The sequence below is a fragment of the Peromyscus maniculatus genome, chromosome 19 (assembly GCF_049852395.1).
Source record: "Peromyscus maniculatus bairdii isolate BWxNUB_F1_BW_parent chromosome 19, HU_Pman_BW_mat_3.1, whole genome shotgun sequence".
Lineage (NCBI taxonomy): Eukaryota > Metazoa > Chordata > Mammalia > Rodentia > Cricetidae > Peromyscus > Peromyscus maniculatus.
Genome location: NC_134870.1, coordinates 35475885 through 35500183, shown reverse-complemented (window position 1 = coordinate 35500183; position 24299 = coordinate 35475885). Strand labels below are relative to the sequence as shown.

The following is a 24299-nucleotide window of genomic DNA, read 5'->3' as shown; positions in this document are numbered from 1 at the left end:
TACTGTGATCAAAGTTTGGCCATCTGTCCCCCACAACCCTGATATTTTCTAATAAAGATTGAAGAGAATCTAGACACACTAATGGGTTTGTGATTCTGTTTTTCTAGCGACAGCTGCAGAGTTAGTAGTAGTGGCAGAGACAGCAGGGCTACAGAACTGAAATAATATACTCCCTGGTTATTAAGAATGGGATGTGGTGGCTAGATAGTTAACTAAAACTAAGGATATATGATTAAAGTTTTATGGAAAACTACTGCTTGGTAAGTGAATTTAACTATGCGGTCAGAAAAAAATTATTGTCAAATTCTGCACTATATGAACCCCATGTTTCCTCCCAGCCAGAGTCTTCAATAATTCTGTGTGATGTTTACAGCAAAATGGAAAAACTTGACCTTTCTTTCTATTGTGCTCGGAGCATCACGGGGATAATTACCTTTGTAATGTCTCTTTTAGCCCTTACTCTGAAACCAGCTCCATTTTCCTTTGCTTCTTGCTGGCTGCAAGAGAAGGGTGGGCAAGAATCATTTCTAGAACCAATCCATAGTATTTTAAAGAGAAAAAAAGAAAATAAATACTCTCCTCTATATCTTTCTTCTTCCTTTTAACATTGCTTTAAAAATAAAACTTTAAAAATAAAACACAAATATTGTCCCACAACAGCAAATACATCTCCCACTACGTTTTTGATGAATAAAGAGTTGTCTTTCTTCCCAGAAAGCAACTAGAAGAATAATTAAGTATTAACAAATTTTCAACATGTTGTATTAGTCACGGTGGTCACCTCAAAGATGGAGAAATCATTATGTCATCAACTTTGGGGAAATCTTGGTATTAGCACATGACCCTACCATGTGCAGTGCAAAACAGTACAAAGAAAGTGCTGTCTGTGTGTGTCTTGATGAAAATATATCCCCCAAACTCAGCACAAAAAAAGACAGGCTTCCTTATCAGTGTTTTGGTGCAAGCTGGTCGGTCCACCCCCACATTTGACACTCAGCTGTACTGGCTGCAATTGTACTTACAAGAAGGCCTCACACATGGAGCAGGTGTTTTCATGGATCTTCCCATCCAGGCCCTCAATGGGGTCATTCTTTCTGGGGCAGGGGAGCCGACCATTTCTTACCTGGGGACGGTATTTGCTACATAACTCCTGTCAAATGAAGAAGGGTTTGAGAACCAAATCACTACTGTAAAACTTCCCCTACCTTAGACGCCCCCCCTCCAAAAAAACTGTGATGTCTTGCAACAAAATGTTACAGATGCGCAAAGTGATGTCAGATATCAGTTTTAGCTGATGTCCTGTTCACAAACTTAAGTAACACATTATTTGGAACATAAGATTGTTGCTATTAAAATGATTATAGAACATTAAACATTATTTTGATATAGTTACTATGAGAGACAAAAGGCATAACAATTTAGTATCTTAGATTGGTAATGAAGTTTGTGGTATGTGGAATAATAGATACTTTGAATCCTCAGCTCTCACATAAAATGCTAAGCATGGCTGTGTGTGGCTGTAACTCCAGTATTGGGGAGTGAGCATGGAAGTCATAACTAACTGTTCCTCTCTGGCCTCCATTTCCCACACAGGAGATGCACAATCACACTCTTACAAATGCACCACACACACACACACACACACACACACACACACACACACACACAGAGAGAGAGAGAGAGAGAGAGAGAGAGAGAGAGAGAGAGAGAGAGAGAGAGAGAAACTACTACCATCAGCACCACATACACAAAGGAGAGCTTCCAAATAAGGAAATACTAGAGGAAAGGAGTATATGAAAGCTTTAAGTCCAGCTTCTAGAACATCATCAGAAAATAAGGATAAATAAATGTAATAAGGAAGACAGACAGTTTCTTAGACAAGGATTCAAATGTATGCTCCCAGTTGGCAAAGTCGTTGAGGATGCTGAGGCTGGCGATTTGGCCAAAGAGAATGATGACCTGGAGCAGATACCTGTATTGCTTCTCTCTTCGACTTTCCAGCCTCAACCTTCGCCTTCTCTCCTTGGTCATCTTTTTTCTTCTCTTCCTCTTCTATTAGGCTACAATAAATGACAAGAGCTCAATTCATTTCTCCAATTACTCTGACACATTTCCAGAAGGAAGAGAATGCCCCCAACCAAATCTCAGAAGTCTCCTGGACACTGGACCAGGGAGTAGCTCAGCAGGTACAAGTGCTGTGTAAGCCTGATGACCTGAGTTCAGTCCCAGGACCCCGTCATGGAAGGAGAGAAATAACTCCAGAAAGTTGTCCTTTGAGCTTTATTTGTTTACTGTGTCATGTGCACACACACAGAGGCACACATGTACTGATGATGATGATGATGATGATGATGATGATAGTGATGATGATAAAAATAAATATATAAAAGTTTTCGGGACAAAAGGATCTTTCCTAAGAGGTTTGATTATTTTGGACAATATGCAAAGAAATCCATCTATACTACATTTCTTTAAAAGCAATAACAATGACAAAGAAACACATTTTTATAAGTTTGCAAGGACCTTTGCTACCATTATTTTCTGTAGGTCACTAACTTCAATCTATAACAAGCCATAATTATCTTGATTCTTTTCTAAATTGTGAAATTTTACCCTCCCAAGTAACTATGGTATCATTGATAAAAGCAAGGAATGATGCCAAGTCAGATGATGAGCCCATCATGACACAAACAATCCTTCACTATAAAATAACAATTTAAATATTTTAACAGAGATAATTACATTACAATTCAAATTCTAGTTGCAGTCATGATAGAAGCCCAGTAAGATCTGACAGTTAGCTTTATGAGGCCCACCACAAGCCTATGATTCTAGGTTTTGCTTTTGCATTTGCTGTTGTTTTGAGACAATGTCCTGCCATGTAGCCTAGGCAGGCCTCAAACTCACGATCTTCCTGCTCTAGCCTCCAAGAGCTGAGATCCAAGCGTAAACCAGCAAGCCCACCCTCATTCTTGCCATGTTCTACTGCCATACAACATTTCAAAACTCACAAATTATTAGCATTCCCTATATCTGACCATCACCATCAATGAGGAAAAATGAGTCAAGCCTGCTATTTCAAGAATCTTAGGCCATTCCTTATCCTATTGATCTACTTACACTATCACTTTTCTTAAGTAATTATAGGCATACACTTAAAGATGGACCAATTTCTGAAGACTGAGATGATCAATAGCTTTGTGTTTTACGTAAATACAATCTGAAGATAGATAAGGGTAGCAGAGTAATGCAGTGCAAGAATTCTAGGCCCATAATTTGAAGATAATTACCCAACACTTATTTTGAGGTTACTTTCAGGGGGAGCTTAGTCTTATTACCAGCCTCAAGAGGTAGCTCCTGAATCTTAGTGGCTGGAGTCATGGTTGGAGTATAAACTAGAATGGGACACCTTCCATATTGTCCCACATAAAAGAACTCTGGCAACAGGTTTACCCATATCACTCAGCAAAAGGAAGTCCCAGAAGGCCTCAACTAGCTGGACAAACAGATGTTTTTGTACATTTTAGTTCATGAGCTTATCTTTTAGGGCCTTTGCCCTCCACTAAGGCACTTACCAAAGCATGCCTTTCACTGGCAGAGAGTAACATTATCCCTAAAAGGGTAAATACAATGTTCTATATTCCACTTCTTGGTCAAGTATTTTAACAGTCCTTGTATACTAGCCCCACAATTCTCCACCCAACTAATTTCCTTCCTTCCTTCCTTCCTTCCTTCCTTCCTTCCTTCCTTCCTTCCTTCCTTCCTTTCTTTCTTTCTTTCTTTCTTTCCTTCTTTCTTCCTTTCTTCCTTCCTTCCTTCCTTTCTTTTCTTTTCTTCTTTTCTTTCTAAAACCCATATATGAATATAGTCACAGAATCACAGACTATCAGAGGCAGGAGAGAGGCCAAACAAAACACCTGATCCAATCTGAGACTTGTGCTTTCTTTTTGTTATAAATGAAGACAATCAAGTATTACAAACACTTAGTGATGAGTCTAGCCACTTGACATAATTAGAAGACAATAGAAAAGTCTATTCAATTAGAAGTGAATAGAAAATGATGTGACTTTATTATTCAGTATTGCTTAATATCATGTCCATCTGTTTTTAAGATTTTTTTCTAGCAAACAACCCATGGTACATCCTGGAATCTCACACCCAGGGAAGAATAATGGTGAATGATTAGATGGAGAAATAAATGAGGGTGCACACTCACAACACACTCGCACACATGGCACACTTGTTTGCATGTGTTTTTCCATCTGGCCCAACAACAGGGTCATTTTCCCTGGTGCACATGAGCATTCCATCCTTTGCTTGGTCCCGGAACTCACTGCAGATTTCCTGGAAAATGAAAAAGATGCATCTTAAGGCAGTTACTACTCTTCCTGGATGTTTTCTTACTGTGAGTAATAAATAATGCTCAGTGATTCAGAAAAATTAAAAGAGAAATAATAATGTTGCAATAAATCATCAAGAACAAAGTGCTCATCGAGAGCTCGTATGCACAATGGGCTACTCAGCCATACAGAAAACAGAAACATGAGGGTAAATGACAGATCAGAAAAAATTATACTGAGTGAGATAACTCAGAGTCTCAAAGACAAAGGCTACATGTTCTCTCTCATGTGAGAATCTTAGGTTCAAATACATTGTTTCACATGTATAATCAAGTTGGATCAAAGAAGAAACCAGGTAGACAGAAAGGGGCCTTTTTGGGGGTAGTATAGATTGAAGGAGGGAGACTACAGATTATAGGTAACACAGAAACAGAATGGTTGAACACTGAGGGTAAAAAGACTTTATCAGGATAGGGCACAGGTATATGTGGGAAACCAGGGAATAAGGGGAGGACTAAACCCAAGAAAAGTTGTGTGAAAAGCCATAGGGAAGCCTCACAACCCAATTGAACCATACAATTGGAGGGATAATAGAACACATGAAATATTAGAGAGAAAGATGGATTAGTTGGTGTTAAAGAATGAAGCAGGCATGGGGGCTAGGGATGAGGCTGGGGAGAGGAAAGTGTAGTATGTAGGTTAAGCACAACTAAATATGCATGAAAAAGCTTTCTCAAAACCCACTAGTGAGTAAGTTAATTTCAAAATACATTTTACAAAAAGAATTGGAACAGAATTATCCTGCATGGGCACACAATTTTGTTTCCATTATTAAATAAAAACTGCAGTACAAAGCATGGGGCACCTTTCTATGAATTACTGGTCAGTGAAGCCCCAGAAGTCTCCAAAACAATACCAGCTAGTGCTGTTGCTCTTAGTTAACTATCCTAACTACATAGCAAGATTTTTGTTAAAAAAAACCCCACATACTTTGGCTATAAGAAATAGAAAATTAGTCTCAAGCTGACTTGGAAACTACTTTCCTGCTGCTCAGCTTTCATAGTACCAGAAGATGCTGTCTAGATTACTAGAAGAGAAATATCAGTGGTCTTACCTAGTGCTCAACTCACATCCTGGGCTACCCAACTATCAGGCAAGAAGGACACATGGGTATAGTAGTGGCACAACTGTTATGGAGTAACTAACTGCTTTCTTATAGCATGTGAAGCTTGCTTAACAGGAGGGAATTTATGCCTGGTGCTACAATTCTGGTCCCAAAGCCCATGGCTGAGGAAGTAACAGGACCCAAGGTAGAATCTGCTTTTGTTATTTCAGCAAGTGGCCACATTGTCAAACTGGCTTCTAAATAGTTATGCTTATACCTACACACTCAAGCTGACTTCAACCTTGGTAATAGAAACTCCCTTTTGCAGTAGGCATACATAACTGGTCAAAGTGCCTAAAGGAAGAGTGTTTAGTCCTAAATGGAACATCATCACCAATTAGCTTCCTCCCTGATGAGGGTTGGGGCACAACACCAACGAGGAGGTGGAAAATTGTAAGAGCTGTAGGATGGGAAGGACTGCTCTGAAATGCTGTCTGTTGGGATATGCCATGGCCATCATAACCATGAACTCATAGCATCCGTGGTTGCCTGCACAAAAATCCAGCAGAGTTGGGCCAGGTTTTCTCTAGGATTCATCCTTATTAAGGAGCTATTGGCAATGGATGGTTCCTAAGGGAGAGATAATCACTATTCTTTGATGATCTAGCCGCTGGTAGGTCTCATGCTGTTGTCAGTGGTCCCATATCCATGCATATATTGGCAGCTCTAACTGGATTAGTGGGTTACCAGAAAAAGAAAAAGAAAGACATGAAGCTGCAAGAAGGGTGTGTTAGGCAGGATAGAAGGGGAGGGAGAAATAGAGAATGGATAAGATCACATTCCATTGCATACTGTATGAAATTCTCAAGAATAAAGGGAAATTACAGTTTTTTTTTGTTTTTTTTTGTTTGTTTTTTTTTTTTTTAAGAAGAAGAGAGTTCTTGAGAGTCCTGGCATTTGCAGCAGAAGTATAAACATGTATCAGCACTGAAAATGTTTATAACTGGGCTTTAGAACAAGGCAGAACATTTTGGTAGGTACCAATAGATACATCTGTATGTGTGTTGTACTGCATGCTGCAGCCTGTAAAGCTCATGAAATATCACAGGGGAAGAGATTCAGCAAACAAGCTTCCCTGGACAAACTGAAGTTATTTCTGAGCTATCATTTGTGCTCAGTATTCTGAGAAAGAAAAGGGAAATATATGTTCAGCTAAGGAATTAGTGTTTGTATAAGAAGGAGAGAGCAAGCCTGAAGTCTGGGGATTCTGACATATTGTCAGGAGGGGATCCTCATCTAGGAACGGAGCATGTGGATGTGAACCAGAGCAACACAATCAGAGAGGAGAGAAAGAGGAGTGTATTAGGAGCATTGGGGGTACTTAACAGGGCCCAGTAGCTTGTCATATACCATGTATACGTCAAATTTTCAAATCTGAATTACTAATAAAAAAGATAGTTCTAGCTAACAAAAGAGTTATTGTTTAAACTATGTCAACTTTCCCCAAATAACGATTAAGTTTGTCCATTCAAGGATGTTGAAAATTCACATTGGGTAAATCTTGTAATTGGCTATTGGGTGGAAGTAACCTGTCCTCTACACAGACATACTTGTCTTAGTGATCTACAAAACAGTAAAATTGGAAGAAAAAAAAGTAAGTAGACTAAGAGTGACTGGAAAGTCAAAATAAATAATATTGGTAACCGGGGCTAAGAAGGGTAGCACTTTCCCCATGACGAATACGACAACATACACGCATGATATTGTAAATTAGAATGACTGGAATCTTGTACTGTCCACTTGATGCACTTTAAAGATATGGATTATGTAAATTAATCTCAGAAAATAGCACATGTTAAGTATTAAATGCCTAATGAACTAAATCTAATAAAAGGCAAATGTATGAAAAAAATCCCTTACAAAAGAGTGGACCCTCTGAATTTTCACTATAAATGAGCCTCAAAATTTGAACAATAATGAAATAAGGTTGATATTTTGGAAGCATCTAATCATGATCATTTTTGCATTAAGTGTTCTCTCTCTCTCTCTCTCTCTCTCTCTCTCTCTCTCTCTCTCTCTCTCTCTCTCTCCTTCTTTCTCACTCTCTGTCTCTCTGTCTCTCTCTTCCCCACTCATTTACTAGCCACTGGTCTTACTTGTTTCAAACTAATAATAAAGACACCTCAGGCTTGTCTTTAACTTCTGGGCGCAAACCAGCCTCCCATGCATCTGGACTACGGTGTGTGTGAAAGTTAAAGGTTTCATTTGTTTCCATGAGGCATGAAGTTTAGACAGCAACCACTCTGCTAGTGGGACAACCAAACATCATGCCACCGTGGAACCCAAACTGTAGGGCAGGGCAGCAGCGGGTCTAAGAAAATTACCTTTGCAGCTTCTCTTCTAACCTTTGCTCTTGCTTTGTCTTCTTGAATACTATGAGAAAAGGGGGAAAAGAGACTATGAAGAAACAAATCCTATTCCCATAGCAAAGATCCACTATACTCATGGGCTTATGATTCAATGTTTTCACTTTTCTCGGGCAACCCCAAAGCCCTGCACATTAAGCTTGCAGTATTATCTATCTATCTATCTATCTGTCTATCTATCTATCTATCTATCTATCTATCTATCTATCTATCTATCTATCTATCTATCACCTATGAATTTGTTAGTTAATGAATTAGAATAGCTCTGTTTTCTCAAGGACATGATATGTAAGAGGAGACTTTCCCACCCAACTGTACCCTTCGTTCAGCATCTCCTCACCCACACTATACACCCTTTACTACCCTGGACACTGGCAACCATGTTCTGCTGCCTACTGTCATCTGGATTTTTTGAAGTTGCACATACAAGTGATTTCATGTATTACTTCTTTCTCTGTTTCCTGACTCGTCTACAGCTGTTTCCATCATAATAGTTACAATCTGAAAGCTCTCCATTTGTTTTTGCTGTTGATTGTCGATGTTTAAATGTGACCCTCAAAGCTGAGAAATACCTAGATGAGGAAAATGCATTTTTTTCTCTCCACTCAAAGACCCTCCCTCCAAATCTTCCCATGATAATTCCCATGCCCCAGAACCCCTATAAGCCCTGGGGCCCCTGCTGCACTCACAATAAAGCCTGACACATGGAGCATGTGTTGCCATGGACTTTCCCATCTGGGCCCCTGATTGGGTCATTCTCTCTGGTGCAGTATAGCACTCCATTCTTTCTGACCTTGCGATATCCATCACACAGCTTCTGTAAGATCCAGGAGGAAAATGGAGGGAATGAACACATGTTTTGTCAGAACACAAAAGTCACTAAAATGTGGATATTTATTTCTTAATGGAGATGGTTTCTTTAATTTTAGGGTAAGTAGTGGCTTACACTAGAGTATTTCTAAACTTTGAAAAAGCATAAACATTGCTAAGTAATAAAACTGGAAGGGAGGTGAGAATATTTAAATAGGGAGCTGAGGATATTTAAATATTTCCTGCTATTGATGAACTCTGTGTACGTGTGTGTGTGTGTGTGTGTGTGTGTGTGTGTGTGTGTGTATGTGTGTGTGTGTGTGTGTGTGTGAAGGTCTCAAGGCACACATCACCGAGGTCACAGGAAACATTCAGGAGTTGGCTCTTGCTTCAGTCCACCTTTCTAGGCATGGACTCTCCTCCCATCTTGCTATAGGAGTGCTGTGATTACAATGGACCGCATCCAGCTTTACTTTTTAAAATATAAGTTCCAATGATTGATCTCAAAGTGTCAAGTTTGTCACCCAGCACCTGTTCCTGTGAGTCATCTCTTTAGACCTACAGTGTGGGGTTTAAGCAAGACAAGCAATATGCAGATAGTTTCTGTATTATCTCAATGGTAGTGTAAGGTAAAGGATAGTCTAAATGTAGAAGACTTTTATCGTTGAAACAATAGGTGATGAGAAGACATGCAAGTCTCTGAAGATGACTATTGCAACATTTCAGACTTAAAAATCATGCTTTTTTGGCCTGAGAGAATCTAAGCAGGCAAAGGCAGTTGTCACCAAGTCTGATGACCCGAGTTCAATCCCCAGAACCCACGTGGCAGATGGAGAGAACCAACTCCTCCAAATCGTCCTCTGACCTCTACCCTCCACATGTGCTCCTGGGTAACCATGCACCCACACATGCACAGGAACATACATGCACACACACATACACACACACACACACACACACACACACACAAACACACAGGCACACACATAAAGTAAATGCTATTCTTTCAAGCCATGCTTTTATGAAATCAAGTTTTTAAATCTTAACTCGGATAGGAAGTTTCAAGAATCCATCACAAGAAGCATACATGGAGAGATTCCCTGGAAAGCGGTTTGTGTATAAACTAGGAGTAAAACTCAAATTCTTACATTCTAGTTTTCACTTTCCACTGTGTTTCTCTTGAAAGGAAGAATGTATCAGTTTCATATAACATTCATGTCAACTTCATTTCAGACTGAAGGATTATGACTTTCAGCTAGACCCTAGCAAATGTGCCCAGCACAGTGACAAGGTAGATCCCACTCACGGCATATGTTTCCGAGTCTTCAGACCCTCTTCTGTTTCTGGTTTCAGCTTCAGCCTTCTTTTCCTCAGCTTCTGCTTCACTGAATGAAAAAAAAAAAAGTAAAAAAGGGGATCCGCTGATTTTTGCACATTGATCATCTCTTCTTCCTTCTCAGCCTGGGGATGAAGAGTTTGCCCCTTTATCACTGTGTAATAACAAGAAGTAACAAAACTGCTTGCAATATTCAATGATCCTATAATGTCTTCAGAGTTTCCCCATCAAAAGAATGGTGGCAGTAGTAGGTCTGTAAACTTGCTTTCTATGAACCGTCTTTCTGTTTGTGGTGAGAAAAAGATTATCAGCATCCATCAAAGAAGTATCAACACTGGGATACCAGTGGCCTTGTACCCAGAGGCTGAAAAAGACCTTAGGAAAGCACACCGACACATCTGCTCTATTGTCAAGGAAGATGAGAGGTAGGCTGGCCTCAGCCACGCTCTCAAATCAGAGTGCACCAATGCCTTCTCCCACATTTTTGGTCTATCTCCTACATCATGTACTTTTGCTTTTATTTACACTTAAATATATTGCTCATGCATGGCTGCTTTATCTAAAATACAAAAGTTAGACAGATGGATATAGCCCAATGATTATATATATTACATATATGTGTGTGTGAGCATATGTATATATATATATATGCATACATACATATATATCTCCATACATTGATAAACTAAAATAATGCAAATGGCTTCATGAAACAAAATTATATTGTATCTACAGGTAATTGGTGGCATTTAAAATATATATGATTATTAATGAAAACAAAAATAAATTTTTTATATTATAAATATAATCAAGTACTTAATTTGAGTTCAGTGAAATAATATGAGCAGTATTCTAAATTGTGAAAGAGAGATAGTAGCTCTAAGTTGCTAAGAAATTTCACAGCATGTAAAATACCACTTAAGGTCATTTCATAGGTGTTTGTGGTTGTGTATGGTATGTTTACTTGTGGGCAACTTAACTCAGTTAAATCATAGTGTTGGAACTTAACCCTCTAGATGCTTAGATGGGTCGCATATGAAACCTCCAATATTTATACAGGATCATTTTGTAACATGGCTCCAGATTAAGAAACAGAAAATAAGGCATCTCAAAGCAAGTAACTGGAAGCATTTACCCCTAGCTCTATATTATTAACATTCTCCATGTACCTTACTCAACTGCCTTGCTTATTTTGAGTCAGTTTCCCATGAATGAAACAAGCTGGTCCTAGTAGGCCATATGTAAGGGTCTTCTTTCTTTGACACCTCAAAACTCCATACTCACAAGAAAGCTTGGCACATGGAACACAAGTTGCCATGTGTTTTTCCATCCAGACCTTGAATAGGGTCATTTTCTCTGGTACAGAAAAGTGTTCTGTTCTTTGCACGATCCCGGAATTCACTGCAGCGTTTCTGAACAAGGAAAATTAGATATTTAAGGTGCGGGACTATGCTCTACATCTGTATTTCTCAGCATGGTGTATAAATGTTACTTGACAAGAAGAATCAAAGAGGAAAACAAAGAATTTAAAGATTTTGGCCATTAGAAAAGTTGTAAGTCTATCCTTGTAATGTTGACATGCAGCAAGTGTGTTCACAGTCATACATACTTAACAAGTATATTCATAGTTATAAGTATGAATATGCCTTAGTTTCCATTTCTAGACAACTGGGAAGAATTAGTAATTGCCATATACAAACTTAAGGTCTGAAGTAAGTATATGCTAATACAAAAAAAAGAATGATGCATAAAAGTTCCAAGAACTTTTGATTGAGCTCTATTTTGAGGATATTTTCAGGAAAATCATAAGGAAAAATTTTTCCAAATTTTAAAAAAATTATCATTGTCATAGTTATAGAGGCAATGACTAGCATATTTTCTTGAGACAATCTAACATTTCAATGAATGTGGCAGTTAAGAATTAGTTGGGTAGTGATAGGAAGTATTTGAAAGAGCTGAAAAAGGTTACCTTGAAAACCAGTTATAACACACACACATTGAGGGGGAATTTAGGCTTTATTCTTATGAAATGAGACCATGATAAATATTTATAATAAAGCATAACATAATTAAGTCTTTGTTTTAGAAACACTAACAACCAGGTCTGTGGAGAATATGAGTGAATAGAGATGAAAGTTAAATAAATTAATTAGATTATTAAATGGGAAGGAAGGAGTAAGGGAAGGAGGAAGGTAGGGAGAGATCACAAATGAAAAAAATCAAAGAATAGTTCAACACATTGACAGTGCGTTCAGAAGTAGCGTGCTTGTACACATCTTCACACACAGAAGTCCCAGCTAGCTTGGCTCACTAATCCTCACCTCAATTTCCAGTTTAGCTTTAGCCCTTTCTTCGCCATCTCTCTGTTTTTTCTCTGCTTTACTTTTTTCTTCAGAAAATTGTCTCATGCTGGAGAAAAATAAATAAATAAAGAGAAAAGGTTTTGAATCTTCGTGTTGCACAATATTCACTAGACATAGACTGAGCAATGGAGTTTTTAAGGTACCTCATATTTCCAAAAAGGCCTTTTCATTTTGCATGCATATATATCTACATGTGCACACAAGTACATGCTTATGTGCATAAACATTTTTCTTTCTCTCTCTCTCTCTTTTTTTTTTTTTTTGGTTTTTTCGAGACAGGTTTTCTCTGTGTAGCTTTGCACCTTTCCTGGAACTCACTTGGTAGCCCAGGCTGGCCTCAAACTCACAGAGATCCGCCTGGCTCTGCCTCCCGAGTGCTGGGATTAAAGGCATGCGCCACCGCCTCCCGGCCATTTTTCTTTCTCTTAAACCTCCCCATTTTAAATTGTGCTTTTTAAAGGAGATATTCCAGGCTCTAAATAGAAATAAGCTTTATATCTGTGTTTTTATTGTTGAATTTTATTTTGCTGAATTGGTTTCATTCTGTTTTGAAGTATGTAAATGTATGTACACAGACCCATGTGTTGCTTCACTGGTAGACTTAAGCTTATGGGCAGCAGGGTCTTCATTCATGTACACTTTTATTCACTCACTCATCATTCAGTTAGTACCTACTTTGGGGACAACAATGCCCTCAGCCTGGGAAAACACTAGAAAAACAACACCAACCTATCCATTGTTCTCTTAGAATTTATAGCCTTGGAGAGAAGTAATAGTCAACTAATAATTTTAGAAATAACTATGTAATTGCTGATTGTGATGATGGTTATGAAAGACCATAACTAAGGATTGTGAAGACTGATTTTCTACTAGGAAGCAAAAAGCTTTATCTAAGGGAGACAGTCTTAATGCAGTCTACAACTTAATTCATTAAGACAACATGTAAAAAAGAGGTCATCGAACTCAGCTCAATGTGGTTGCTCACCCTGGTAAGTCCAATATTTTAGAGGCTATGGCCAAAGGTTTGTCATGAGTCTGAGAATAGTCTGGGCTAGAAAATGAGTTCCAGCCTAACCTGGGTTACAGACTTCTCTCAAAAAAGTAAACAAACAGCAAAACATGAGTTTTTAACTCATAACTTTGTTCATAAGTTCATAATTCAGAGGAGCTGAAAGTATAATGAGGCCTGTATAAGTTGTATTGTGGGTTAGGTCTTTGTCTGTGACTTATATTCTCAGATGATAACATGAGTGTAAAGAATTTTTTTAAATGCCCTATCAGTCCTGACACACTGACTTTAATTACTGATTATAAAATCTTTCCCCATTCTGTACTATGACTAGTTCACTAAAAGGTCACAAAGGCACAGGACTCACAGGTGTTACCGAGGATGTCCACCTGCTTTCCAACTGGACAATGGAATTAGTTTACTCAGACACACCGACATATAACATTTGACAGATGGGTTTATGGTTTTAAGAAGATGTAAATCTGTTCAAATACATCACAGTGGCAAAAAGCCTGACCCAGGACTGCTGTCACCCATCCATCACTGTGCATCTCCACCTTCTCAGTGAACTGAAGAGTAGCTGATTTATACTCACAAAACATCAGCGCACAGAGCACACTTGTTCCCGTGCATCTTGCCATCAGGGCCACGGATTGGGTCACTCTCCCGGGTACAAAAGAGTCTTCCACTTCTCACTTGGTTTTCAAATTCCTTACAAAGTTCCTTTGGGGGTTGGGGGGAAACAAACAATCGTATTTGTCATTTTCTGGTCTTCAATCTTGGCATTTTGAATAATAGATTTGTAATCACAGAATGACAATTCTGGGAATGTTGATTAACATAACACTATCTAAATGAGAATTATCTAAAAGTGAATTATTTTAGCAAGTTAACTGATATTTGTAGCATCTGTGTGGTGCACTTTTTTTTTAAAAGGAAAAAGGGTGTGGAAACAGTAAGGCTTAGCATGCATTTCCTAAAACTAAAAGCAGTTCTTATTTTTTCAAATATTCATGGAAATAAAAAGGTCTTTCATGATATTCTCACACAAGCCCAACAGAATGAGAATATTGAACTTTTGAAAATAGTTGTTTTAATGTATTTTCATAGTCAAGACCAATTTAACCTCATCTGCAGAGAGACAGAAGCAAGGTGGTATCTGGCCATCATGTGTACATTGCTTCAATTAACCATATCCATTTCTGTCTCTGTAGGTGATAAAATCTAAGAGAGTGAATGGAACCCCTTTACCCTGACCTATGTGAACTATACTTACCTAGAAATTCTAAAAAATAACTGATACTCTCAAAAAAGTACAAGAGATTTGTTGCCGGGCTTCTTGATAATTTGGTTCTGGACTTTCAGAATTCTATTTGGTAAAGATAACACACACACACACACACACAACACACACACACACAAGCACATGTGCACACACACACCCACTACTAGGCTTGAGAGCCTCTATATGAGCTAGTATATATTGTTTTACTGTAGCCTAATCTATAAAAACAGTAACTAACTATGCCACCTTAATCTTTCTTATTGTAATTGTAATTCTTGCTTGATAACTGTTTTGTTATATATAATTTTACTATGTTAAAGCTAAAACTTTCCTTTTCAGTTAAACAGAAAAGCAGAAATGGTGTGGGATAATGCTTTTGTACACTGGTTTAATAAAATGCTGATTGGTCAGTAGCCAGGCAGGAAGTATAGACGGGATAAGCAGACAAAGAGAATTCTGGAAAGAGGAAGGCTGAGTCAGGAGATGCCAGCCCACCCTCCAGGGAGCAGCATGTAATGGCACACAGGTAAAGCCACAGAAAAGATGGTGACATATAGATGAACAGAAATGGGCTGAGTTTAAGTGCAAGAGCTAGTCAGTAGTAAGCCTGAGCTAATGGCCGAACAGTTATAATTAATATAAACTCTGTGTGTTTACTTGGGTCTGAGTGGCTGCAGACTGGATGGGACACAGGAAAACTTCCAGCTACACTTTCCACCTCAGTGAAGACAGTGTAAGCAGCAGACAGGGCTGCTGAGCAAGGGTAAGGTGACATTGGCAAGTGTGCTGTGGATCTAACTCAGTAAGTGACTCTAGGAAAGTCATAGTGCCTTTGGAACCTTGGTGTTCCCACCTATACAATAAGATTTTTCTAGCTAAATATTTTGATTTGTATTTGAAGTTCAAATTTCTTCCTGAAGATGCTTTTTTTAAATCCTTTCTGCACTATAAGAAGATACTCATTTTGAAAGGAGAGATGAGGATGCCCTACACTTTCTGGGTAATAAACTTGGAATAAGATTCAAAAAGCAGCCACCTGATCACCATAACACGGTCATATAAATCAGTGCTCCATGATTTCCATAACAGCAACAATGATAATTTCAGTTTATAACTTATGATTCATTCAAGAAGGCTCTGAAGAAGCACTTTTGTGAGCAACCCACTGACAGGTTAATTACAGGGCACACATTGAGCCATCATTGAAAAGCAGTCCTGCTCAGCCCAGTGGTGCCTAATGACCCTGGCCACCAAGAGGAAGAGGCTAGGATGCTCAGGGCTTGCTGGAAAACAGCCCTGTTTACATATAATAGATGGGAAGCATGACAGGCTAGCCCAGAGTTTCAGGATGAGGTACACAAACCCTACAAAAGGCATTGTATTCCATCTTTGGCTAATGTTGAATGGTCTGTGGAGGGTTCTGAGTATCAGTGGTGAGAACATGACACAACCAGAAGGTAAGATTGAGGTCTTTAACCAATGTCCTTATTCTTCTGACAACAAAATTGGGGCCCAGAAAGGAGGTGCTTTGCTTATTCTCAATGCCCACAGCATGGCAGGATGAAACCAAAATCCAGGTGTCTCCTCTTTCTAACAAAAGGACAGTCATTCAGCTAAGTCACTGCTATCCTTCCCACTGAAATAGGGGTTTAATAACCCTGGTGATTTAAGAAGCCAAGGCTGAATTTATAACATCAAACAAATGGGACAAAATGTGATTTTAAGAGTATTTTTTAAATTACTGTCTCAATATTTGAGGTCTTTATTTAAGCAGAGCAAGTCCTTTATCAAGAAGGGTCTTACTGAAAAATGGCCACAAAGAAAAGTGAATAGCTCCATTTCTTTCAACAGAATTTTAGAGTAAGCACCATTAAATATATTGCCTAAGAAACTTAACTCTTTAGAAATTTTCCTATCCAATTTATGCTGTGCTTGAAGTTTAAAAAAATGTATTCAAAGCAAAATGGTTGTACCGAGAGAAAGAAAGAGAGAGAGAGAGAGAGAGAGAGAGAGAGAGAGAGAGAGAGAGAGAGAGAGAGATGATACAAATGGACAGAATGACCAAACACAAAGTATACTGGTACATATGGAGGAAAATGCCACCATGCAATCAATTTTTTTGTATGCTAACCTGAAAAAATTAATAAACGGAAAAGAGATCAACATAATTTTGTGTGTATAAGATTTCTTTTTCTTTCTTTTGTGAGGGGAAAAAGATAAAAGAAAGACTGATAAGTGTTGAACTTTAGATGAGAAGAGCTGGTTTCAAATGACCCTATTGATAACTATACTAAGAAAAGTGTATTTGGCCGGGCGGTGGTGGCGCACGCCTTTAATCCCAGCACTCAGGAGGCAGAGCCAGGCAGATCTCTGTGAGTTTGAGACCAGCCTGGGCTACCAAGTGAGTTCCAGGAAAGACACAAACCTACACAGAGAAACCCTGTCTCAAAAAAACTAAAAAAAAAAAAAAAAAAAAAAAGAAAGAAAGAAAGAAAGAAAAGTGTATGTGAGGAATTTTAATTAATATGAAATATTATAAGACAATGGCATTATTGTGTTCCTTCAAAGGTACAAATCCAATTTTGTCCACAAGTACAGGCCCACATGCTACACTGTAGCAGTAAACCATTTACCTTCTCAGCATCTCTCCGAATTCTACTTTCTCTCTCACGCGTGGCATTTTCTTGAGCTTCTTTTAAACTGTCAAGGGAACAGAATCTGTTTATGGTCCAGTCATCTTCTCACTGTCCACCCTGTTCTAAGCACTAGGGGCTTCCACGTCCTTTACTATAACCTGTTGAAACCGATCCACTCACAGGAGGCAAACACTTCCCTGTCCTGGATGCTGGCGACCAAGACATTGCCAAAGATAAGGAAGGGTGTGAAGCTGACTCATGGCAAGTCAATTAGAAGCTTTGTTCTGTAGAGCCAAATGGGTGTGCCACCCTGAGTGACAAACAGAAGATTGCCAGGAAAATTCCCTCTAACAGGCAGAACCAAGAGCCTTGAAACAATGCTATGACAAGGGTGAAACCAAGCTGAGCCTTTCAGGTATTGCCATACCACACCCTCCTGTGCAACGTTCTAAACCAGATATTGGTTTGCCTTCATGTCAAAGCAGGGTTATTGCTAAAAGCTAAACTTGAATTGAGCTTTTTGGACCTCATCTGTGACCCATTAGTAGACTCATTCTGCTGTCCCAGGCCCATGCTGTAGGAAATCAGTTTAGAAAAGGCAGATTCTCCTTTTCTGTTAGGATAGAAAATGACGAATAAATGGAGCAAAAAAGCTACAGAATTTGGGGCAGTTTGAACACTGAAGACTCGTGCCTCCTAGGTAAGCAAGTTTCAGGCACCCAGGGAAAAATTAAGCCAATAGATCTTGTTTTATATGGATTTACCTTCTACATTAAGAATAAGTCCAGACATCATATTATCTTCATCAATCCTCATTATTATTGATACCACTTTATGATACTATTTTAAATTAGGTGTCATTACTCAGGGAGGGTCCCTATATGAGTCCAAAGAAATCCTACATGTCAAATGACCAATTTTGATTATCCAGTGCTTAAGTGCTTTCCAAGTCAGTCTTTTTTATTTTCAAAAAAAAAAAAATCAGTGTATAAGGCATTAGATATCATTAAAGCACATTTAAACAAAGTATGTAGGGAGTATCAATTCTCGCTCCTCTTTATTTGCTCCAACCTTGCCGCCAAGTCTTAAAGTATTATATTATAAAACACTGTGTTTTTTAAAGGAATTATACATTTTAAAATGAAGTTTCAAATTTTTCTTTTAGGAAGATTGCAGTAAAATGAAGAAAAAGACAAGAAGCCCATCTTGGAGCTAGACCTATCTCACTTAAAAAGACAAAAGATCACATGCAACATGAAGAGGACTTTATCACTCTGGGGCTCCCAGAGAAGGAAATAAGGGCATCCTCATAAGTCCACCTGGGGAGGCTACTTACAAGAGCTCAGCACACATGGCACACCTATTGCCATGGGTCCTCCCATCAGGACCACGGACTGGATCATTTTCCCTCGTACATCCGAGTCTTCCATCTTGCACATAAGCCCGAAAATCACTGCACACATCCTAAGGAAGAGGGAAGGGAGATGGCGCATAGAGGTGTAATTGGGTGCTTGCAATTCCACTTTCAGAAAATGCTGGTCACATAGAAACAGCTTTGGGTGTCTGTGTAACTCACGTGTAAGTCCAGAACTGTTCGCTTACACATTCGCTTATTAGAAAAACAGTGAGAGTTATGCTAGAACCCAAGTGGATCACTGTCCTCACTCTCAACCTGTTCACAGTGTCCTAGGTGATGTAGACAAAGAGGTCCTTAAAAACAACATATACTGAAAGACTTGATGGAGGCTGGTAACTTCAGGGATGAAAGTATCAAACTATTAAAATAAGGATAGGTATTGAACTAGAAAATTAAGTGTGAAATGTATGGTACTTTTCATCTTCCCCTAACATCAAAAACTCACGGAATCTTAGCTAGAAAATATTTATTTAGTCTAAATCTCATTTCTGTAAGGATTCCTGACAGTGAGAGCCCAAGCTGAGGTTTCTACCAAAGTAAACTGGCCACTCTGGTTCTAAATAACTGTATGGTTGTGTATGTGTGTGTGAGGGTGTGTGTGTGTGATCACAACATGAGGAAGTGTGTTCAAGGGTCGCCGCATCAGGAAGGTTGAGAACCGTAGCTTCACATTGAAGCCAGTGTTCCCCACACTGGCACTTGTCCTTACCTTCTCTAAAGTGCTGCTGCCACATTCACCTTCACTTTTTATGTCAACTTGGTTCTTGCTTTTCCTGGAATCAAAAAGTGCATTGACACAGGAATCCACATGATAGAAGTGCCCATCCTGTGCACCTTCTCGTTGTATTCTAATTACTCTATAGCTGAAAACCGTGTCGTATTTTATTCTTTATTTAGCTTGCAGAGTCAGAGCCCCTGTTTATAACTTTAAAACATAATAAGGAAATGGAGTCATGTTGGACGGCTACATTTCAGGCTTATAGTAGATGGTTGGTACCTCTCCAAGAACTTTGTTGTTTGTGGTTGCCATTGTTAATTTTTATAAAACGTTCAATTTTAATTTATCTTTTTTTTCATTTTAGGACTCTTGTGCTACCTTATATTTTATTTTTCATGGAATGTACGTAAAGTCTTATGACTAACTTTGCTCAAACTAGTAGAACTTTAAAGAATATCAAAAACAGAAGCATAAGTGTAAAATAATTTCTACTTTCTATAGAAGAAGTTTATAATTCAGCATGTGTGTAACAGTTAAAAAAAAGCTTAGAACAAAATTAAAAATGGAAGGATAGTAGGAAAAACAGATATTTTCAAGGTATGAAGGCTGATAGAAAGTATTCAAAGTAACCTGGAATATTATGTGAAGTCTTCTAGAAGTCAGAGCAAGAAGCAATACAATGAGTCATATGGTATTCTGGGAGAAAATATCACATGGATCAGAGATTTAAAAATTTAAGCTAGGAACTCTCAAGATATAGTAAGAATTAAATGTTCAGTATGTTTAAAGTAGTATCATAAGATGCATGCCTTATGAAAAAGTGGAATGTTCTTTATTTGCCTAATTAGCTTTTCTATTTTAAAATTATATTGCTTTATTTGTCAATTTATTTATTATTTAGTGTGAGAGGCAGGGTGTGGGTGTTCTTGCTACATCATGCAAGTGGAAGCCAGAGTATAACCTGTTAGAGTTAATTCTCTCTTCTGCCATGTGTGTCTCAGGGATGGAATGTAGGTTGTCATGCTTGGTGACCACCTGCACTGGCCCTGGGTTTTGTATTTCTGTATATTCACTCTTGGTGACTGCTGAGAGCAGTCTGCAAATACAATCATGAATAGATCAGAAGGCCTAACTGCAGTTTTGTTTTGCTGAGAGCTTTATAAGAAGGAACAAAACACTCAGAATCTCAAAGAGTAACTATTGCCCTGCTAGCCTTCTTGAACATTGGTTATTGTGTTTCCAGAAACAAAAGAGCAGTTCATTCAAGTCTGAGGTCATAAACAAAGGCTGCAAAGCAGGTGTGCATCTTATTGGTAAAGAAAATTAATAACCATAACAAGCACTGAGGGTGGAGGAAGAACACAGGGGATAATGTAGGCCAGTAAGATATGATATCTATTTGGCAAAAAGTTCAATATTCAAACTTCCAATTACATACTATATGATATTTTAATTTCTTGATTATTTAAATGTCATTTGATGATGATGACACTCTACACATAAAAGAATATAATCAGAGAATAACAGACTGATAGATGAGGGAAGATAGATATGCATAGCATATATATGTGTAGCATCTATATATGTGTATGCATTTGTATCTGCATGTCCTGTTTACTTCACAGAGACTGTGGTAATTGCCAAAACAACTGTACTCTGTAAGATATAAAATGTTTTACTATGCACATTTCCCTGAAAGAGTAGGAAAAGATGCTGTGCAAACAGTCTATTGGAGATTAATTTATAGCAAATGAATTACAAATAATACAGAGGAGAACATGTCATGCAACTTCACAGACATCATGTCTTTTTCATAGATTACTCACTCATTCTGGGCACACAGCTCACATCTGTTGCGGTATGTTTTCCCATCTGTGCCACAAACTGCAGAAGCATCAGAGGTACAGGCAAAATCTCCATCTTTTCTTCCTTGCTTGAATTCTTCACAATTCAACTGCAAGAGACACAAGAATGTCAAAAAGTCAGAATACTCCTTAGACACATAAATAGATTAGTATGTTAAACCCAGAATGTAACTCACTGCAGAAAAGATAAATATAGAGATCAGCCAGCTAATAAAATTGTGGACAATGAACTGTAGTGTGAAGGCAGATATAGGATTAGATTTGAAAAGAAAAGATTTGAATATGGTTTCAGCCACCTGCTGTCTGAGTGAGATAGGCCAAGCCCTCATTAATGAAATTGAGCACACTGTGTCGTAGCCAAATTCTGCCTGTAGCCTCCATAGAGTAATAATGAGCCTCAGCAGATAATGGACATAGAAACCCTCTGAAATTACAAACTAGAGAAAATGTTCCATTATGATACATTAGGATAGTGATTAAGCCAGCTTCCCAGCTTCCCAATTCTACTGCTACCACTGTGTGATCTCTGCAGGTAATTTAACTGGTCTGTACCGATGTGTTCTCATTTACAAAATGGGTATAATTTTACCAACTGTTGATGCCACCGCGATATTTAAGTTTTTAATGTAGGCACCGTAATTAGAATGCTCTGAATGCAAAATGGTTTGTGATCTTGTTGTTATTTAAAATGCTTTGTCTAGGGCTGGAGAGATGGCTCAGAGGTTAAGAGTACTGGCTGTTCTTCCAGAAGTCCTGAGTTCAATTCTCAGCAACCACATGGTGGCTCACAGCCATCTGTAATTAGGTCTGGTGCCCTCTTCTGGCCTGCAGTCATACATGCTGCATACATAATAAATAAATAAATCTTTAAAATAAAATAAAATAAAATAAAATAAAATGCTTTGTCTACTCACAACCACGGAAAGAGGACTAAACATCCTTCCAGGATGATGACAGAAATCTCCAGGTCACTGCTGTAATAGCATGGCATATGCTTACAGACAAACCAGTATGGTGAGAAAACTACTGAAGACAAGTCTTCCAACTTCTGATCTGCTTCCCACTCACTTTACCTCTTGGAACCTCACTTTCTTCATGTGAAAAATGGGAATACACACCCAGCCCACATTCTACATTTATGGTAAGGATCAAAGAAATAATTATGAAACATGATTTGGAAAGAACTATTGTGAAATAAGCTAACACAAAATATGCAGTGTAATTCGAGTTTAACTTCCATCTAAAACCAAATCCATTTAACTGTCAGTATCACATTGAAAATCAAATTTTGCTGCCATTAAAGTATTTCAGTACTGTATATGGAACATATGATGTATGCCAGTGATGATTTACATAGTGCAGATGTAAAAAAGTAGAATGTATGTAATAATAGTGAATTTATCAGTTAGAGGGTCAGATTGGAGCATTCTGGAGGGAAAAAGTTTAAAGAGGTAAGAAAAACTACAGCATGATCCCACCAGCTGTACCATGCTGTTTCACAATAGTTACAGAATGGAAATAAAGTCACATATATGTCATTTCAATCATTTATTTTCTCATTTGTACTAGAAAATTCATTACATATTTGTAAGACTTTGGGTAGTTTATTGTTTTGTGAGATTGCATTGTAAGCCGAGTTAGAATACTGTTCTGAGGAGTTTATAGGAACAGGAAAATCACAACATTATCAACAACAGTTTTATGTCATGGTAAGTGCTACAAAAATAAGCCAAAGACAGTAACACATCTACCATACACTCCACTAAAATGTCATTGTTCCAGAAACATCTTTCCAAAAGGATTGTTTCTGTGGCGAAACGACATTAGTGAGAAGGAGCCAACCCTTAGAGAGTTGCGGGGAGAGCAGGAAAGGGCAAAGATTTGTGGGAGCTGGATGACTGTGCTGTTCAAGCAGAGAAGAAAGCGGTTGTAACAGAAGGAAAAGACAGGTGAGCTGCTGACTTTCTTTAAGATGTCATTTGTAGAAGATGTAGAAACATCCATAAGAAATTGTGGATCAAAGTGACTTGACATGGGACCATTGTGGCCATGGCCCTTCCTCAGAAAAAGCAAGGGCAGCATACTAGGTCACAGGTGTCGGCTGGGGATGACAGGGTGAATCAAAAGGCCAGCTGGGAGGTGAGAGAACAGGTGCAGGCATTTGTTACTCCACTTCCTCGCCCTCTAGACTCCAAGGGTGGTGAATCACGACCTACAGAAAACACCTCTTCTTAATGCTGACAATCACTGAGTGCTCACAGATGGATCCTGACCAGGAAGAAAGGCAGAAAACTGGGCCAGGTTCCAGAACTTTCAGCTTTTGCTCTTATTCCTTGCCCTAACAATCCATTCACCAAAAGCTTGATCAACTGTATAATATTCATGTAAAAATAATCATGGCTATATTTTGATATATGTTGAATTTGTAGATTTTTTTAAAAATTAGTATCTTGAAAATACTGACTTTTCCAAATAATGAAGAGAATGGATTATTTCACCTTCAAACTTCATAGCAATACATCATTTAATGATGGGAGCATGTACTGAGAATTACATTGCTTAAGTGATTTTTATCATTGTAAAAACATCAGAGATATAATCACAAAAACTTATATAGTATGGTCTACTACTCACCTCGATTAAACTATACAACACATACACATGCATACGCACCTATGAGCACACACACACACACACACACACACACACACACACACACACACACACACCTCTACTGATTCCAGGACCATTATGAGCAGAACAACAGAAGATTAAATCAAACCAATAAGATGATGTAATCAAGAGACACAGGAATGTATGACTCTGGCTTGTATCACATGCCACTCTTTTAAACTAAATTGTTTTTGTAAGTAGAAGTACCTCTAAAATAATTAGGAAAATTGAAGCATATTAAGTATGTAAACTAGCAACATTTACCTAACACCTGTTGTGAAGTCCACACACTTGCACACAGTACAGCTTTACATGA

At 38.3% G+C, this 24299-nt stretch overlaps 1 protein-coding gene across 3 annotated transcripts in view; it reads right to left on the bottom strand.

Annotated features, from left to right (window-relative positions):
* Positions 1–24299, bottom strand: part of Spink5 (serine peptidase inhibitor Kazal type 5) — a 58556-nt gene that overhangs the window by 21321 nt on the left and 12936 nt on the right. For all 3 annotated transcript variants that reach the window (XM_076555182.1, XM_076555184.1, XM_076555183.1), the window contains exons 5-18: positions 21272–21399; positions 19437–19500; positions 18647–18774; positions 17308–17374; positions 13985–14112; positions 12339–12426; positions 11302–11429; positions 9988–10066; positions 8561–8688; positions 7830–7878; positions 4217–4344; positions 1973–2060; positions 1023–1150; positions 434–497 (exon numbers count right to left, since the gene is read on the bottom strand). In XM_076555182.1, coding sequence (XP_076411297.1) covers positions 434–497; positions 1023–1150; positions 1973–2060; positions 4217–4344; positions 7830–7878; positions 8561–8688; positions 9988–10066; positions 11302–11429; positions 12339–12426; positions 13985–14112; positions 17308–17374; positions 18647–18774; positions 19437–19500; positions 21272–21399 — 1395 coding nt within the window. The remainder of the gene's footprint in view (positions 1–433; positions 498–1022; positions 1151–1972; positions 2061–4216; positions 4345–7829; positions 7879–8560; positions 8689–9987; positions 10067–11301; positions 11430–12338; positions 12427–13984; positions 14113–17307; positions 17375–18646; positions 18775–19436; positions 19501–21271; positions 21400–24299) is intronic.